Source organism: Pelmatolapia mariae, linkage group LG1 (assembly GCF_036321145.2).
Source record: "Pelmatolapia mariae isolate MD_Pm_ZW linkage group LG1, Pm_UMD_F_2, whole genome shotgun sequence".
Lineage (NCBI taxonomy): Eukaryota > Metazoa > Chordata > Actinopteri > Cichliformes > Cichlidae > Pelmatolapia > Pelmatolapia mariae.
In genome coordinates, this window is record NC_086227.1 from 35,456,275 (window position 1) to 35,477,164 (window position 20,890).

The window sequence follows — 20,890 nt, forward strand, 5'->3', positions numbered from 1 at the left end:
GGCCTTTATGCTGTGACACTCAGCAGTTGGGTGAGAGAGGAATAGAAATGAGGTAAAAAAAAAAAAAAAAGGAAAGAGAGTGCAATGAGAAAGCCACGGAGGAGCAGACTAGTGGGCTGAAAGAAAGAAAGACAGCAGAAGAGAGGTGTGACTAAGAAGAAGAGGAGTGGGAGAGTGAAATGAAAGATAGAGGGGTTTGATGGATGGGAGACGAGAGGAGTAGAAACAGCCACGAGCTCCACTCGTCTACAGCATTCATCATACCTTTCAGTTAGACAACAAACGGGCGGAAGAGTAGACAGACAGAAAACAAAAACAACTCTAACACCAGCAGCCTGTGCTGATGCCAAAGTTAATGTGTTTTGCAAAGGGCTTTCCACTGGTAAGAGGCAGTACAAGTAGTGGATGTTACTGGCTGCTTTGTTTCAGTCTTTTTTCTGTTTATTTCTTTGTCCACCTACATGCGATGAGTAGCCATATGTGCTTAAAGGGCATTTAAAGCAATCTACGCAAGACACCAGACACCACTGAAGAGTCCTTGACACAACCACGGTTAGGTCCCACTCACACAGCCCTAGAGGACGGCTGGCAACTGCCACGCACGAGGGAAAAATGTTTATTTCTCAGTCAGTTGTGAATGGTTACTGGTAGTCACTGTGCACTGATTGCTAACTGTCACCCCTGGTACCCATCCCTAGGGAAAAGTGTGTTTTCTGCGACTGGTCAGTGAGTGGTTGCGGGCTACCACTAGTGTAAAATTGGTTGCAAAGTGGTATATTGCGCTGCACTAAAAAAAAAACTCCTTCTGATTGCTTTGGTTGCTAGTATATAATATTAGCAATACAACTAGTTAATATGGAAAATGCCAACTCGTCTGCAGCAATCACAAACTACTCACTAAATAACTGTGAGAAGTGTGTCACAATTCCAAATGGGAACTTTCAACTCTAAGTAAAAGAGGCATCATCTCAAATGTGACTATTGCAGTAGTAAGGCACAACTTTTACTTTGACAGAGTGTGTTCTGTTTCCGGTTTGTGTCGCACATTTTTCACATTTTGAAATTTCACTGCGACTTGCCCAACACATGGTTAGTGTTTGCAGACAAGCCAGTGTTTTCCAATCTGCTAGTGACCAAAGTAATCCTAAAGAGGTATTTGGTCCTGCACTGCAACCCCCACCCTACCACCACCACCACCACAACCACAACCACCACCACACACACACACAAAAAGAAAACAGACAAAGCAGGAGAGGGACAAAAAGAGAAACAGGGAGAAGTGAACATGAAACTGAACTTCCACCTCATTTGATGCAAGCCAGCGCAATTCTTGTGATAATCAATGAAAGGTACAAGCTATAATGGAGAATGGAGTCTCTGTTATAGTAATAGAAGCGGTAATGTAAGCTACAAGAGCTATCACTCTGCAATGCAATTCATATTAGCAGCCATCAGATAATGCAGAGCTTTCCCAAAAGGACCTACACAAAAAGTTTAACCCCACTCGACTTGCCTCAATGCAACCTCATCTGGTAATGTGCAGTGTAGTCCAGTGATGGGTACAGGGGACATTATCAGCACTTAGTAGAATACCTTGTAATGGGAATGCCAAACAGACTTTCTAGGACTGTACTACATCTTCTCGTCAGTATCTAAAGCATGAAGCCCATCAACAGTTTTATGCAAAGCTCTTATCAGTCTGAGCAGCTGGTAAGGTTCTGTAACTGCTTTATCACATCAGGATTTCAAAAGCCTTTATTTGCTATTACACAATGTCCTACAAATGAGAAACACAAATCCCTTATTGTTACCTTCTTGTTTTACATAGGTTGTACAATGACCATCTGTACCTTTTACTTTCTAATAAAAGAGCTACAAATGTAGCTTAAGAAATACTGTAAAAGTTGTGAAATACTGAATTTAACTTTGTGGAAGCCAGTATGTATCAAACTGATAAGAAGTACCTGGTCTCATCACATCGATGCAAACATGAAGCCTTGGATACGTCAGAAAGTTACATAATGTAGTCAGGGAGTTAACCAAGTATTGATCTCTTATAAATTTATTATGAAGGTCTGTAACTTCTCTCCATTATGAAAAAGCAAATATAAACAGCACATTTCTGGTACTGCTACTGAATGAAACCAAAACTTATTCTTTCGTTTTTTTCTACATTCTCAAGCTGCATTAAATGATAGGTACTTTACTTATAAAGAAGAGCTTATGCTGCTCTAAAGCTTAAATGCACATCACCCATTCAAATCCTCTTTCCTAATTTCCTGAATATAAAGTTGATGCTCTGCACTGATGTAAAGTTTGGCCAGCAGCTGTACCATCTCTCTTCCTGCTATAGAATACTGGAAGACTGCAGCCTCTGGAGGATGATGATGATGTACACAGATAAGTGCAATGGATAGACAGATATATCCGTGGTCAGACATATAAGAACATAACACCTTTTTTATGTCATCATTAGAAAAGTGAAAAAACAAAGCGCAATATCTTACCTTAACACCTTCAGGGCAGTCATTGGAGCAGAGGCCACTGAGTACTGAAGAAGAAGAGATGGCAAGAGTTAGACATGCTACTCAGCACGTGTTACAGGTGCAGCACAATAATACAGCACTGTAAAATAAGTACCTGAAGTGCTGCTGTATCAGTGCGCCAACAGTCACTGTATGTATATGTGTATGTATATATATATATATATATATATCAAACACCAATCAGGCAGATAAAAGAATTTGTTCAAAATGAATCAGAAGCTGAAAGTGAAATCCAAATAATACACTATTAACCATTATTAAGCATTCCTCAAATTTACATTGCATTTTAACAACTTATTAATCAGTTCTTTGCACTAGGTGGACCTGGACAATACAGGGAGAGAGGGGAGGTTATAAAATAATTGCTAGCATTGAAAAACATGAAAAATAAATGTGCAAACTATTAGCACTGCATGCGTTTGTGGACGTGCATGCTAAGAAAGTATTTCCCTTATTTGTGTGTACTAGCAGAGCAAAGACAAAATCCACTGAATTGCTAAGCAGTTATTAGAGAAGTGACTTTATTAGCATACTAATAGGGTCCTGGGTGTAGGTTGTCTTGATTTGCCTGATGAAGTCACGCTGAAGCCCGATTTTGTGTTAATAAGGTCAGCACCCAGCAATGTACTAACAAAAGCCAAACTCAAAGGGAACATCTCAGTGCCCTTGGGACCATCATATAGTCATTGGATGGATGAAGCCTTAAATTTTAAATATTTATAAATAACTACAAACAGTTTTACTGTATGCATAGCCTCGATAATATCTGAACATAAATCAGTGCTGTAATTATTTTGTGAAGTTTCTTAGCTATGTAAAAGCCCTTGAAACCAGGGAGCTGTACTCTAATGTAGAAACAGCAGGTGATCGGTGAATTTTGGACCGCTCCACATTACATGATCTCCATTCATCCATTCATGGACTCTTTTTTTTCTCTCCTCCCTCAATTAAACATTCACTTATCAGCGTGCCTCCTCTATTCATTCTCTGACATGTTTAGAATATTTATAGAACTAAGCATTAGAAAGTGGAAACCTATGTGCGGTACATCAGCCTCATGTCTTGCACTTGAACTATGTTAAACTGCACTGTCCCTTTTAAATAAAAAAATAAAAAAATTAGTTGTTGGAAAAGCCTAAAATCAGTAGGTATTAAGGGCAGTCCATATGGACAAAGATGTTGTTCATCATTCTCTGTGTTAGGATATCTACAACCATAAAAGATATAGTTCTGCATTTACATCTTCTACTATGACATAGAACACCAATGGCACATTATACATGTATACTTCACATGTAGTAAATTGCCATCTACCCATCTTCTTAAAATTCTTACACGACTACTACTCATCTACTATGTGACAAATAGTAATAGTAATCAGTTTTAAGCCAATTTTTTCAACCAATCCAATTCCAGAGTTAATATTTACAACACCACCCTTTTTACCTGCAGCAATGACGTCATTTTGTTATAACTCGTTGATACGCTGGCCAAACAAAGTGTGACCAATTATGCCTATGTCACATGCAAATGCGCCAGAGATGAAGGGTTGAGGACTGCATTGCACCATTTTCTTATACTTTGGTCACTCTATGTGGTAACCTGTCAGACATCACTATGTGAATAAACAAGGATTTTTTTCCTTTTAAAACTTTGATTTAAAAACAAATGGCGTACACGGGGCAAAGGCAAATTTGGTGCTTTGAAGTTCACAAGCCTATTAAGTATATGCCTGCGGCAGAATTCAGATGGAGCTCCCATCAAAGAAAAGCATGTGTTCCTTGACCTTAACTGACCACACTGCATATCAGCTTCTACTTAACATCTTTGGTACACAGGTCTGACTGAGAAATTGAATTTTATCAGGAAAAATGCTTTCATTGCTCACCGGGACCCTTGCTTTGTTGTCATTAAACATGCCTTTCAAAGCACATTTAGTAATCACATAGGTACAGTTTCTAGGATACTGTCAATATTTGTTTGCCAAAAAAGAACTACAAATGTTTTCATGTTGGGATATGAAATCTGGCCAGCAGTGATCACAGGCCATTCATCACTCAATGGGAGAAGAAAATCTGACAACTCTCAGAGGGTTGTAGTTTGTTTTTTCCAACTCCCAAGGCTGTTTCTTACTTTTTCTAAGGTCCTAGAATGTCGAATAAAGTTAAATAAAGCTGAATGACACTAGAAAACACGAGGTCATTTGGCTCTAAAAAGATCAAAGTCTCTGAGAGTACGAGTGGAAATCTGGCCTAATGCAACAACATGGTCAAAAACAGTGCTGCGTATAATTATACTGCAGCATCAACTCTGAGTGAACACCACATCAACACTTCATAGGCTTCTCACCAAAGTCATCTATGAAGGACACAAATGATCAATAGATCCTAGGGATCCGATTATTTATGGTGTGTTTGAAATTCAGGCTCTTTTGAGTCAGAGTACTTCTGTCATTGTCACTGACCCTGTAAAGATACAACAGCGAGGGCTCAGATTGCCACTTGTTTGAACTAAGTTCCACTTGGGATTATCAGGAAAAGGGACATAGGACATAACAGAAACAGTGTAGAGAGACTGAAAGCTACAATGCACACACTCCGTGATCCCCTCTGTTACATACAGTATATGGAATTTTTTCCGAGATCCATTTTGCACCACTGAAAATGCTTTCACACATTATTAGAGAACACCCATTTTCACTCCAGCAGCATGTCTGTGTGGTTAACAGGTCGATTAGGAAACCTGAAGTGTAAGAACACCATTTCCAGTGGAGTCTGTGCATCTCTGTGGGCTGCAGCACAAACTGTGAACTTGTTTCATTTTTAGTGTCAATCTAGCAGTAACCTTTAAAATACATCCCGAGTAACACTATATGTGAAATGAATCCTGAATGATCAAAACAGCAGAGCAAAACAGACAGATGTCAGTGCATTAAAGGGTCGACGGGTGTAAACAACACAATGCAGCTGGAATACAAATAGCGTCTGTTGCATGTCTGAAATTGAATGGTTACAGCAAAAATAAAATAGAAGTTAAGGTACTGAGCAAAAGTCTTGATTCACTCCTGATTCGTTAATATTTGCTTCTAATATGTCCTTGAGCAATATTTCTCCAGGCTTTCTGAAGGTATTTTCAAGTGTTTATTTGGTCTTTGGTTGCTTTTTCATTCATTTTCAGTCTAGTCCTTGTACCTGACAATGTACCTGACAATTTTCCCAGGAATTTTTTCTTTGTTTGTTAAGCCACTTAACACTGACCTATGAATCATTCAAGCACAAGAAAGGCTATTAACTCAAAGCATGAACTAGTGTTGTGTCTACACATAGCAGTCAACTTAGTAAAGAACCAAAACAGTTTTAACTGTATCTCTTTGGTACTTTGTTACTAGCAGCTTGTCACAAAAACACATAACTTGGTCTCATTTCTTTAGTTGAATCAGTTTGATGAGCATAAAATTGTATTGTTGCAACAATGGGGTGAGAAAGCTATCAGCTATTTGGGAATCACTGGAGCACCCGGGCATATCTCTGCATGTTGTGCAGTGTGTCCTTTGACGTATCTGAGGAAACTGGAGAAGTGAAGGGCAAAAGAAAAGGATGTGGGCCTACAGAAAATAAACATTATATAAAAGTCATGTACTTAAGCAATAGGAAAACACCTGAAAAGATCTAACATAGGACCTGAGAGCTTTATCTAACCCTTCAGTTCATCCATCTACTGTTTATCAAAAGCTCATCAGGAATGGTGGTAATGGATGGGTGTTAATAATGGAAACAAGGAGTAAATGCTGAGATATTTCATATTATAGAAGAACGAGACTGAATGATACACCCACAAAATGCTATTTTTTGATGCAAATGATCAATTTGTACAGAGCAGGTCCGGAGAGAGGCACAGTGAGTGTCTACAGGCATTTGTAAAACACGGTGGAGGCTCTGTCATGGTTTGGAGCTGCATTTAACACAGTGGTACTGGAGCTCTTGCCAAAATAACAAACAATGGAACACTATCAGTGATAGACTAGCCTCCACAGGGTCTGGACCTCAGCGTTGTTAGTGTGGGATGATCTTGACAGAAAACAGAATAAAAGGCCAACATCCAAAGAAGAGCTTTAAATGTCTTTCAAGAAGCCTGGAGAACTATTCCTGAAGACAACTTTAAGAAATTACAGGAAAGCTTGCCTAAAAGAGTTTTGGCTGTGTTGAAAAATCAATGTCATCATACCAAATATTGACTTTCAAACTCATTAAAATTGTACAAACTCTTTTTTTCCTTACATGCTGTATTTCTGTGCATATTTGCTCATTTCAGTAGATTCCTGCACCCATTTTCCAATGACAGAGCAAGCTGTATAGTGAAGTAAAACTAATATACATGGCAATTTCTGTTTTTTGTCATATAAGAGAAAACATTTTGATGTGTTCATTTCATGTGCAGATAAAACTCAAATTGGCACCTCTCTGAAATAACTGTCAGAGCCCTGTCCCTTCTCTTTCCTGTTAAATGGGAAGCCAAAAAAAGTAAAATAAAAACTTATAACAAGGCACTTTTGTTCATAGGTCTTTTTAAATACACTGAGGGCTCTTGACGAATACACTATGTTCGACAACAGAAAAATTAGAAATTTCAGTCAGTGAAAGGGGGCAAAAATTTGCTACATTAAGAATTTTGTGGCACAAAGCCACTCATGTATAAAGAGAAAAAGAAAAAGATAGACAAACAGCATCAATGCAGAAGTCCTTCACAACTCAGTGGGCACGCCATTGCTTCAGGAGATAGATGAGTCGGTATTTGTGTGTGTGTGTGTCTGTGTGTGTGTGTGTGTGTGTGTGTGTGTGTGTGGCTAGACTGTCACTACACTAAGAAGAGAGGAAATTCAAACTTGGAGTTTCTTCTGTGAGGCTTCTTTTGTTCCACATACTTCAATCCTTATTTAATATGAAACAACTACATAACAGCTTCACAATAGACAAAACAAGATCCTTGGAATAATTCTCAAGCATCCTATGCTGCCAATATAGTCTCAGTGTCTCACCCTCTCTCACACAGTACAGCCTATCCAGCTCAGACTGAGCTTGCCTATTTTCTCGTGTAACATTAAGACTGATGGCATCTCCTCTGCAGGGCTAACTTAATCAAGTGGAGGATGAACTGGCCTGTGTACTCTGTGTTGGTCAGTGTGCGTGTTTTCATCATAGTGATAGTGAGCTAAGCAGAGACGGTAAGCACCGTTTTATGAATAGGGCTTGTGTGTGCGTTTCTTTGTACAGTGTAGTTTCATGTACACTGCTGAAAAAGTCTCTGCAACCAAAATAGTCCATTTGTCTAACTGTCAAAAAGAGAAAAATCAAATAAGGATTTGCTTGTTTATGTCTATGTGTACACACAATCACAAGAAACAGAAAAGCAAAGGCATTTTTCCCACCCTTCAGAAGAATCAGAAAACTTATCATCTGCAGTAAAGATTGGGGTTTTGAATTAATGTAGAGATTAAAATTAGTACACAATGTATATTTTATACTATGCAAGTAGATTCCCATGGGCTCTGTCCCAATTTTCCCAGTTCACATTAGTCACTTGTGAGCAGGTTTTCAAACACTGCAGAATGCTAAGACCTCTTGCTGAGAAATTGCCAAAAAAGGATTCAACTGAGTTGTGTGTAACATATACACAGCTAGTGAAAACCAATTAAGACACTTATTTTTTCTAATCTAGCAAAATGTTAAAAATTATGCCCTGGCCAGTCACAAATTGCTGGGCAGAACACTTGGTTTCCCCCAAAAAACAAAAACAAACTAATGACCAAGATGTTTGAGCATCTTGTTGTGAGGTAATTATATTTAGTGTGGTGGGTCCTCTGGCTTTTAATAACATGGTGGATGTTTCTGCCCAGAAACCAGTGAAGAAGAATTCTAATATGTGGAAGCACAGCTCACTGTGTAGGCTTATGGCTAAATTAATGATAAGTAAAAGACGGGTACCATGCTTGGATTTGCTTTGCTCATCAATATGTCATGTCCAGTTTCAGTGACAGCTTGCCAAGAGCTGCCAGTTAGCCATTATTCAGATTTAACCGATGAGGTGCACTGACTGATTTGGACATCAGTACACCATTCTAATAAATCCTAGCCTGATATTATGAAGGTATGTAAGGGGCACTGTGTTTTAACCCATACTGCCAGTCTTTGTTCTGTGATATGAGAAGACAGTTCGTTTCTCACCACTAAGTATAAACCAAGTGTATTTCTTATATATAATCTATAGCAGTACTCAAATAAATGATCACAGATGATCCTTTATTAGATTCATAAAATCAGACAAGCTATTTCATAGACTATGTACAATAACACCAGCTTATTAAACTAAGCTTATAAAGCCTAGTTTTGAAACATATTTATTCATATATGAGGTGTTGACATTTAATATTAATAAATTAATACCTGCAACATCTGTTTGACCAACAATTTCATCTGGCTTTCCACATAATGTTTGGGAAACTTTAACCTGAATTAAGTTTCTTCTTTTGATATCTGGGTTGTAAAAACAAACTAAACTCACTTCTTAAAAAGGTGAAAAAAAATCACTGATTACATAGAAAATACAAAAATTGTATAATACTAAATTTTAAATGTAACAAAAAGGAAGAAAATCAATGTTTGTGCTCAGCTTTGATTCCCAAATATGTGGCAGAAAACATTTCATATGCTGATACACAAGAAAACTAATCACTATTTGAAGTCCTTTTTATGTTTGCTACAAACACTGCACTGAGACGTGTTGTGACATTATAGTTTGCAAGAGAAAAAGCTCTCCGAGTGTATTTTTCACACCAGAAAAATCACAGTAATACAGGCTTCACAGTGCAGAGGGGTAATTTCATGGGAAATGAATTTCTGTAACTACACTTACAAACACACAATTCGGCACGCAAGTCTTATAAAGCTGAAATTAGATTTTCAACACGATATTGCTATGATATGTTCATGCATGTCTCACTCTATTGTAGTAGCCACCTACGAGCTGGAAAAGGAGATGAATTATCTTTGGTTAAACTCTAATACAAATGGCTGCACAATTTGAGAAATGTCTGGTGTGTGGCAGAGAGCATGCCTCTTCAAGCTAGACTCTCACCTTTAACTGCATCCTTGCTGGAGTCATGGTAACCACATGCAAACTTGACAACAGTGTTCTTAGCTGAAGTCATGTATGAAAGTGAAATGCACGCAGCGACATACATAAAGAGTAAAATGTGATGAGCAGACCTTGATAAGGAAACATGACATGCCACATCAGCGCTAGTAGCTACCAGTGTGAGTCAACGAGACCCATGCAGACACACACACACTGTACGCAAACACACTGACACACAAACACAGCAAACAGACAGCTGAGCTGCATTTGCTCTGAGACGCTCATCACGTCCCATTGTCCTCAGGCTGGTTTTGCTGACTGCAAGGGGCTGCTTACAAATACGCGTGGACACAACACATGCCCAGACAACAAGGAACACACATTGTGACTGGCAGTGAGCTGACATCTGGCCTTAACTGGAAAGTCCAAGGCCAGAAATGACCTCCTGCTCATGGCTTGGTGATCCATGTTACAGGGATGACATACATATTGTTACAGAACATTTACTGACTTTGTGTACTGTTTATGCCCACTGTAATACACATGTCCTAGCCAGTGCTCCCATCAGACACTTTAAAGGTTATTGTCTTGTCTGGTCCTACTGTAAGTAAGACTAGGCACAGCACAGCTGTGAGGATTCAAATCCCACGGGGAGCCTTTGTTATTCAGTCTCCACTTTGGGCAACATCATTATAACTATGTATGCTCACTGTCGCTGAACAGCTGGTAGTGGCCTGTAGTTTGTTTCACGTTGAGATAAAAATTACGTGACCACAATGTTAATATTCCCTATCAATTAAAATAAAGTCAAACGTGGTCACAAAGGCTAAACGTCAAAAGAAATCATGTTCTCCTTATCCAAACACATTACAGTAATTTTACAGCAAAAATTGGTCGTGGCAGCTATTTTAGCGTCAGTAAAATGATAAAACCAAGGGACCTGCGAACTGTTTTCTGTTACATATTTAGCGTATACTAAATATCTAAAATAAACAGAGCAAAAGGTGTGACATAAAAAAAAACCCATCTCCAACATCTAGATAAAAATGGCACATATACCCTTAGTGTGATAAGTAACAATTTTTAAATGTCTTTAAAGCTGACTGACAGTTTCTTTGTTCATACAGACAATCATAAACCTTATAAAGACAATGCACAACCCAAGACTGTCAATAGCCACTGAGAAAAATTTATTTTCAGGGAACTGGATTAGTCTTCATGACTTCATGAATCAAACATGCCCCAAGTCCAATTTAAAATTAGGTACTGCTTGTTATTATTTTTTTTCCATCATCTAAACCACTTCCCATAATGTGATAATTGGTCTGTCTTTCATCTACCTTCATTCTCAACAGACATTGTTCACATGAAATTGATTTATGCTTCTTTTTCTGAAGCTGATTTCCCCACTGCTGCTGGTCATTTGGTTGTAGAGGTCCAATGTTATTCTTTTTGAAATGAACAAAGACATAGCTAAAATTATTGGCACACTGTTACACCAAAATACAACACCCACTGGGTGTTTTATGTAATTTCATTTGTTCTACAATAGCTTCCATTAAACATTGTAGACAGCTGATAAATATAAATAAATTAACTTTAATATGCAGTATTGTTTCACTTGCTTAAAAGCTTAATTTATGGTCAGAGTCACTGAGACTTCAACTGAGCTGGTAGGGGGTGATTTAAAGAAAAATTGGACCAGGGACTTCCACACTCTCTGTGTGGCGACAGAGAGAGAGAAAAAGTAGTCACACCACTCTGGAAATACTGCCTCCAGTCAAATACTACTCTGGATGACACAGCTACATTTAAAGACTTCATGTAAATCTCCTCATTGCCATTTGAATGGAATGAAAAGAAGGAATAAAAGACAGTTCTGACTGACAGGATGAGAAGAGTGGAGAGGAAACTGGAGGACAGTAAAAGAGACATTTGCAGAAGAGAAACAAGAGTGCTGACAGAGTGAGGGCAGAAGGTGAGACTATGAAAACAGAGGCTGGAGAGGGGTTAGAAGGAGGAAATGAAGGGGAAAAAATGGGTGGATAAACAGAAAAAAGAGAAAGGAGAAAATATGGAAAGTGGAGAAAAGAGGTCTGAATTTCACACAGAAATGATGAAAGAGGATGTGAAGAGTGAGGAGAGAATGAGGAACATGTTAGACTGAGAAAAGCTCCCAGATGTTTCTCAATGCAGCTAATCTGCATCCTAATAAGTGAGCAGGAAACTAATCAACTCATACAGTTCTGCCTGTCAGTCTCTCTCTTCATGTCTTTTCCATACACATAGACACACACTGACATGAACACACACTTTGAGATGCTCATGTTGAGATACCCTCCTCCTTCCCATCACCCACGATTTTATCCTTCTTTCTAATTTTGGAGTTTATGATTTCTCCCATTTCCTCCCTCCTCAGCAGTAATCATCCATCCATCTGTCCACCAAGCAACCACTTTGCGTATACCGTTTTTTCACAGCTTAATGTGGATCCACTTTGCTCTGCATACGTTTTAACAGTCATGCATGTCCTTACTATGTTTTGTAATAAGTGCAAATTAAAAAAAAATAAATCCTTTTACACTGTTGGGGGTAAAAATGCTAAAATTTCTCCTAAATGATTAAATCTGAACACATGCACGCTCAGAGAAGAAAGTCAGTCAGGAATATAGATTTACCTTATACCTTCTTTGTTTTCTAAAACATATACATTTTTCTGTTGGCAGTATTTAACACGAACATGCACAATGATCTAAGATACACAAAATGGACTCAAATATTGTACCACACTTGTAAATCTCAGAGCTCAGGTATTTTCAGTCATGTTGTTACAGGTCTATAAAATCAAGCCTCCAGCTACGCAGTCTGCCTTAACAAGCCTCTGTGAAAGAATTGGTCATTCTAAAGAGCTCACTGAAGAGTGTCGTATTCTAATAGGATGCCATCTTCGCAGCATGTTCCCTCCTAAATATTCCCAGATATTCAGCTGTAAGTGGCACTATTGCAAGTGTGAGTGTTTAGGAACCACAGCAACTCAGCCATGAAGTGGTAGACCAAATAAAGTTAGGGATGTGGGAAGTGCTGGGGTGCATAGTAGGTAAAAGTTGCCAACGCTCCATTGAATCATTAACTGCAAACTGCGTTCCAAACCTCCTTTGGTATTAATGTCATCACAAACACTGTGTGCTGGGAGCTTCATGCCATTGGTTTCCATGGTCCAAGCAGCTCCTGTAGGTGTAATGTGTAGGTGGCACAATACTTTTATCCACAGACTGTTGAAGCTAATGAATGGGTTCAATTATAACAAACTGGCTGAAATTGAATCGAAACTGCTGCTACACATTCTGTGGTTGGCTTCATTGTTGGTGTCTGAGAAATCTGTACCATGCTGTGACTGCAAATATAATCAATGTCAGATCCATTCTTGTTTGCTTTCATCCTCAATAAAATCTCCAGAAAGACATGGAGGAAAATATCAGTTACAGAGCAGCTGAAAAAGAGTTGCAACATTTCTGTTTTTCCTCTGTAATTCTCAATTAACAAACTTCATTTTAACTTGAAAACATGCATTCTACCACCAAAGGTAATAATGCAACGCCTGATCACAGCAAATAAAGCACCTTCCAGGATCCACCTGGCTCACAAAAGTACCGACACAACCTTGAGATGTATAACTACACATATAATTGTAGCAGCAATTGTGAGACAGGTGTCATATAGTAATTTTTCTATTCATTGCTTGCCAAATGTGGATCTTCAGGTGGTTATTATGTCTATATTAATATATTTCTCTCTAAAGTACAAAACTCAAACATCAGAACTAACCATCATTTGTGTGTTATACTGAAAACCTTTAATTTCATCTTGCATGTGCTAACCTGTTTTTACTGAAATTAAAACACCAACTTTAAAACTCCAACTTTGTCTCCAAGCAGCTCAACCTGAAATGTCCCTCTGATATAATAATTTCTTGAGAGAGAGGGGATCACTGGAGATTTCTCTCTGCTGGAAGTGTGCATGCATGAAGTATGCATTGGAGAATTAAAGATGATATACTTTAAACAAGACTATCATGCACTTTAAATATAATTTTGAATATCGTGCCTGTTGGTATCTAATCAAGACAGCAGACCTGTGAATGATTTAGTGTGTACTGCAGTTAGGTAAAAAAAAATATTTATCTAGAAAATGATTAATCACTTTACAATTTATATTCTCATTCATATTCATTTATATTCTTTCTGAATAAAAAATACAAATAGTTCTTGACTCTTGGTAACTACAGTCTCAACATACAACAATCTGTCAGCCAAAAATGTCATTTTTGCAGTGTAGCCACATTCAAAAATTAACATTAATTTCTATTCTTGGCCATCCTGGTGACTTCCATTGAAAATCTTCACATCTAGAAACTGCCACCTCCAACTCAGACCCTGTCTTTTTGTTAGTGTTCAAGCCATATTAGGTCTCATTACCATCTTATATTTGAATTTATTTATTAATAATACATATATATATATATATATATATATATATATATATATATATATATATATATATATATATATATATAATATATTTTTAAAAATGTTTGTATTGTACTTTAGCTTGGTTTTTGCAAACTAACACTGTATGTGCTGTGTGTTTAACAATTTCTGGCACTCCAGCATTAGGCACTCCATATGGCTGGGTTAAATAAAAGCTATTACCAACAATTCACCTTCATATTAACTAAAATACTCAGGGTCTAAACCTGAAAAGCAACTTTAGAGTATATCAAATTCAACTGACTGTACAAAAGAAACCTTCCTTGAAATACTGTCAAAACAACATGACATGATTTTTACCCTCTGCTTTCAATTTTATTTTATTTTTTACAGAATGGCGTCCTTACTGCTAAGTTTTTCACTGCTCTGTGGCTCCACTCACAAAGTTATAGCATGCTTGTAAATAATAAATGGTTCGATAGCAACAGAGGCGCAGGTCTTGATGGAAAGCACTACTGAGGGGACTATTCTATGTCAGGAGCTTGGAAGCATAAGATGTCAAACTAGTACAGGTTCAGGTCATCTCAGTGTGAACATGCCTGCAAGAGTCCAGGATTCTGGCAGGCAGAAAGGCAAGGTTGCTGTCTAAGGTGTGTGTGATGGAAATTGTGATGGATTTAGCCCGGAAAGTCGAAGTACTTCATGGTATCTGAGCTTTCACTCAGAAACTGCGCACACATGCAAGTGTATACCAGGCCGGACACAAAGTAAATCCTACAGCGGGTGTTGTTCAATAATGCGCATGGGAGGGTTGAGGGATGTCATCTTGAGAAAATGGGATTTCATCTTACAGAACAGAGGACTGTATCAGGCTGTCTACAAAGACACACAACTGACTGACAAAGTGTCAAGACTGAATATGAAGTACACGCTTTAGGCCTCACTTACTACAGTGTAATACTATTAGCTGTGCTATCAGAGATGCCTGAATAGAATGGTAAATAAACAGTTCTATCCTCATGGGGATTCACAGGAGGTGCAAGGCTATTAAGCTGAATTTGAGCTCACACTCACAAGGGAGAGGAATGAAATGTTGACAAGGTGTTAACACTTGACAGATACATTTTTATTTTGGTTGCTTGTTGCTCGCTCGTCTGTACTCTGCTAGATGGAGTGAAAATGCAACACAGTGAACATGTATGAAATATTTACAACCAGAAATGTAATAACTGAAGCTGAATGAAGAGGAGACATGGGAAAGCTGACAGTGGGGAGGAAAAAAAACATGAATTTTGGTGTGGGTGTATCTTTTTGTGTGTTGTTTGAAGTGCTGCAGTGAGACAAGACATGGATAACGATAAGGACGGCAGAGTTTAGAGAGGCGGCACGAAAGGAATTCCTGTTACGGCACGAGGAAAGGGGACGTGTCAAGGTCACACACGTACAAGCATACACACAAAAGCTGTTAGAAAACTAAAAACACATGCCTCTCTTTCACTTTTTTGGCATATATAAACCACCTAATATATAATAGTTTTAGTATTTTGCGATATTTCTTCCTAATGTAGTGGTCTTTCAGATTCCCAATTTGTACAACCATGTTTATTGATGTTGAGCCGACTATGCCTGGAGAGAATCTAGATTACAATGTGCCTCCTCTGATGCACACAAAGTCACCAGCTGCTTCTTTCCTATTAGCTGTAAGGGGTTTCATTGACAGGAGGGAATCCATGCAGAGGTTGATGCCATTTCCTTGCCTCCCTTCTCATTCTAATTACCCAGAACCCCTGCGAACCAGCTTCTTAAAAATGTTGCAGAGGGGCATGTAAACAAGTTTGAAAGAAAGAATATCAGAAAAGCAGCAGTTCCTCTCTGACTAGAATACAAACTGAAATATGTGCACTTTATGTGGGAAAAAATTTCATCTTGTGTTGGAGCCCAGGGATTTCTGGTAAGCAGAGTCTACAACCAACCAATATATTATAGCCCAATGAATTTGGAATATGGGTTCTGTGGATCTAGGGATAAAGATTTGATGAATATACTTTATTTCATTGGGATTTTTGTAAACAGTATTGCGACAATGATTTCAGGTATTGTTACTGTCTATAAATTAAACGCCTTGTATTATTATGGCACAGCCACGTATTTTTGGCAGTCTGTTTACAGACTGGCGGCTATCTTGTTGCACTTTTAAAACAAATTCATATTGGTTAAAGGAATCCTGTCATTTCCTACACAACCCAGCATTAATGAGAGAAATCGCTAATAAAAGCCACTTGCTTGTAATCAGTGGCAAACTACTGTGTAAAGGTTGAGTGTGCGTGTCGATGTGTCAGCATTTTTGCTTGTACAGAATCTAAAGATGTTTTAAAATGTCCAATCAACTTCAGGAGATTGTGACACTTTCTTTTTCTACATCAATAACCAAAACAGCTCAAGATCAAGGTTTTCTGAGGAAATCAGAGCAAGTTTGTTGAGGTGATGATATGAAGATCCCCCATTCAGAAGCTTTCCTAGGGACTGCTAACTGAGCAGCATCTTAACTGTGCATGTCAATGCATCACTTACCTACTGTAACCTACTGTCATTATTTAGCTCATGTGTGACAGCGCTGGAATCCTATTGCCATAACCGTCTGTCTTCTCTCTTTTATAGTTTATTCTTTGTCCTCTTCGTTTTTCCTCTCTGTCTCTCTCTTTGTACTTTTTTGCAGGTATTTCTAGCTCAGAAACAGCATTTTTCTCATATCCAGTTACCAGCCCCAACAACCAAAGAGTTTATTTTTATATTGGTTGCAGTTTATTGTCTTTTTGTGCTCTTCTCTCTCCTTCCCATTACTCCCCAACTGGCAGCAGATGGCTGTCCCATCTTGAGCCTACTTCTGATGGAGATTTCTCCCTGTTAAAAGGTCGCCAAGTGCTAGCTCAGAGAGGATCACTGGGAGTTTCTGTCTACTGAAAGTCTGTATGCATGAAGTACGCATTATAGGGTTATAGATGATAGGCTTTGAACAACACTATCATGCACTCGAAATATAAATGTTAAATTTCTGCCTACTGTTAACTAATCAAGCAGGTGTTAGCCATAGTAATGAGACGGCTTGTGAATGATATAGTGTGAGCTGCAGTTAGCTGGAAAAATTATTTATTTAGAAAATGATTCACCACTTTACAGTCTATATTTTTGAACATCATAATGAAACCAAATGTTTTCTTTCTGAATAAAAATATTTGTTAAATCTTGTCTTGACAGTCTCAACATATAATAATCTGTCTGCCAAAAATGTCATTTTTGCAGTGTGGTCACCTTCAAAAATTAATATTAATAACAGCAGCAGATTACATCTGCAGATGCCAATTTGCAAAATTGGGACTTGGTGAATAATTATTTCCCTTTTTACAGCAATTTAAAGACATTGTTAGTAATATGTGTTGGTGAGTCATTACAACTGCTCCTCTTGCAAATTTTAAATTTCACTTTTTATTTCAGAAATGATTAATCATTCAACCCTATGTAATGAAAACATTAGAGCTTGTCCATATCAAGTCCACGCAGACTTCTTGTGGGTACCTAGGAACCACTTGCACCTTCAGTAGGACAACCTTTCAGCTTAAACACATATCTCACAAATGTGAAATGGAAGCTAGACACAAGACACCTGGGTCAAATCTTAGCGCCACAGCTTGATATCCAGGTCACTGCTTCTACTTCAACTAACCTTGACATGACATGTCATAGAACACACCTTGCCATTACCAGGTTGCTAAGTTCCCAGAAACAACAGTATTGCTACCAACTGAACCAAATAGAGGGTTTTAGTGTCAGTTGTAACAGGTCGGTGCAATGCAACTAACCTTCTTCTGCTTCTCACATCCTATTATTCCATGAAAGTATGGCACTGCTCTGCCACTCATCCTTCTGGTCATGACTACTGTGTCATTCAAGTGGTGGAAAGAGCAGTGAGTGGTTTGCTGGCTCAATTCAAAGATGTGTATTAAGACATTTAACTGTCTAACTGAACAGGCTAACAAGTGAATGGTACTTGCACTATACCACTGTGGTGGATACCAACATACTGTATAGTTGGCAAGCATGCACACAAACACATCCTTGGACTTTTAAATTGTACTGTAATTCTCAAATGTAATATTTATTTCATATGTTATCTACTGTGTAAATTTTGCTAAATCCAAACTATAATTTTATTTCATTTTGTCTTATGACTCAAATCACTTGATCCACTATTGTGAACTTGACGTGATTTGAGCATTTGTTACCACCACAAACGATTTGTTTGAGTGGAATGAGGTCTCAAATGCCTTTATTGTTGATCTCCTGTGTCAACAGTATAATGTCTTCATTAAATCAATGACTGCTGATTCTTTTTTAACAAGTGAAAGGCATCATTGGTATACAGTGCACCTCAGGAGAGTTTAACTTGTTTTGCATGTAATCCCTTGAAAACAATATTGATTCTGAGGCATAATTTAAGTGTTAGTAAGTGCTAGTACCACAGTGTGTCGTTTTTTGTGTGTGATTCAGAAAGCAGAGGAGGAGGAGTAGTCCCTCCCCTCCCAATAGACAAAACAACAACTGTTCGCCAACTGTGCAGAAACAGAAAGGGATGAGCAGCGCTCCTTTTCGTGCTAATGAGCAGAGCAGAGTGACAGATTAAATTGTGCACAGGCCCACCCCAGAGTGGAACTATTTTTACTTTTCTCAAATGTCACCAGGTACTAATGCTGTACAAACATTTTGACTTCAAAAGAACACATCTTGATTTTTACTCAAACACTGCTGCAATAAAAAAAAAAGAAAGAAATAAAATCTATTAACTTAAAAAAAAGTGAGCCAAAAATACATGAAACTATTTCTGAACAGATACTGAAGCCAAAGCTGCTTGTAGTGAGACATTTGAATATAAGTTTTACAGCACTCTTGGACAAAAAGTGTTTGCCGTTTCTGCAGACTTAGTGAACATTTAATTGTCTTCCTTGTATAAAAGAATAGAAGGTATTTTTTCGAGGATCTCTGACAGCTTTGCCTGACTATCAAAAGTGGAAAATGACAGGATAATTGGGTAACGAAAAAGTAGAAAAAGACAAGCAATAACTGTATCAGGCTATTGACTCACTAAAACAATACACTACACCCATACTCATTGCTTTGACTTTGGGTTAATAACTTTACCTGATAATACTAAATTTTGGTGGTAAATCAGTTCATTTACAACCTGAGTCACACATTCTTGGCTTGATTTTTAAATCTTTGCTGTAAAAAAGAAAAAAATGCACAGTAAATAGAAAAAAATTTAATTTACTGCATAATTATTGTATACAATTGGAAATATGGCATGAAAGCAAATCAGCCTCTTCAACCTCTTCATTAAAATTCTCTCTGACTGAGAAGGTCATGGTGACTATTAAAAGAGGTGATGCTTTAAAGAAGCTGGCCTGGAGAGAAATCTTTATGATATACACCCTCAACACCATGGGAATAAATAGAACCGATGATTATTTAAATATTAAATGCCTTTTGATTTATGTGACAGTTGATAATTTGGGGGTTTGTCTTGAAGTAAACAGGAACCTGATAATGACTTTGTGGTCATATAGTACAGCTTTTCTAATGGATAAAAGATGGCCAGTGGCTTTGGTATATGAAGTTTTATGCATGTATGATGGATAATGTACTAGCTCTGTCCTTGTGTATATAACTTAATTCATTTTGTGTACCTCACACACTTTAATGAAGTCTTTGTGTTGAAATATCTACGTGTACTTCCACTGGATTGTGACCCAACAGACAAGTCAAACGCACTCTACTGTTTTTGTTTTTTGTTCAACAAAGAAATATCAGGTATAATATATGCCTCACAAAAAAAACAATTACTCGTCTTCCTCTCTTCTCAACTGCCATTGATTCATCAATGGCACCAACATAGACTAGGAGAAGTGTGGTTTTATGTTTTGAGAGGCAATAGAGTGCAATATAGTGCCTTATGTGCTGTACAAGGAGACTAGATTCGAAATGGCCTTTTGGGAGAAGGTGCATTTACTACAGCAGATCTTTTTGTGCGGACAGTGGCCAGTTTAATTTAAATTGAACAAAAAGCTCAGAGAGATCCCTTTTTCACCACCAACTGAGTAGCTCCAGGCTAGAAATCAAAATATGACAGATAATAGTCATGACCATCTGCTTTCGAGGTTGGGGAAAAGACTTGCTCATGTTTAATGTTCCTAATTGGTCTAGGAGGGGCTGTTACAGAAAGAAAATAAGAAAAAAAGGACTAAATGATAATATATTCAAATTTCAGTATGTGTATGTTATCTGGTGAGGACAGCTTGGGAATGGAAATAAATGTTCTTCCTTCATGTTGCCCCTTCAAGGGACTGGTTTCGGCATGTGGAGAGTAGTGAGAAAGCGAGCATACTTGGCAAATCAGTCACTTACCCATCACTTTAACGAAGTAGGCATCGGCTTCGAAATTGTTCTTCAAAGCATGAATTCTCAAGTCCTGTTTGCCCTCTGCCTTGCTCTGAACCAGCATGTCTAAAATACCCTGCAAATGAAGACAGACACATAGATAAGGGACAATGAGAGCATGGCATGGTGCTTCTTCTGATGTACATTTTTATCCCTCTGACATACTGGATGTCTCATCCAGAATTATCGCATCATCTCTATTCTGCCGTCTTTCTCCTTTCCTCACTAAGTCTCTCT

General features: G+C 38.0%; 1 protein-coding gene across 1 annotated transcript in view; it reads right to left on the reverse strand.

Annotated features, from left to right (window-relative positions):
- Positions 1–20,890, reverse strand: part of itfg1 (integrin alpha FG-GAP repeat containing 1) — a 145,828-nt gene that overhangs the window by 36,931 nt on the left and 88,007 nt on the right. Inside the window, exons 12-13 of the mRNA XM_063480179.1 lie at positions 20,621–20,729; positions 2,508–2,551 (exon numbers count right to left, since the gene is read on the reverse strand). Of these exons, the coding sequence (XP_063336249.1) occupies positions 2,508–2,551; positions 20,621–20,729 (153 nt within the window). The remainder of the gene's footprint in view (positions 1–2,507; positions 2,552–20,620; positions 20,730–20,890) is intronic.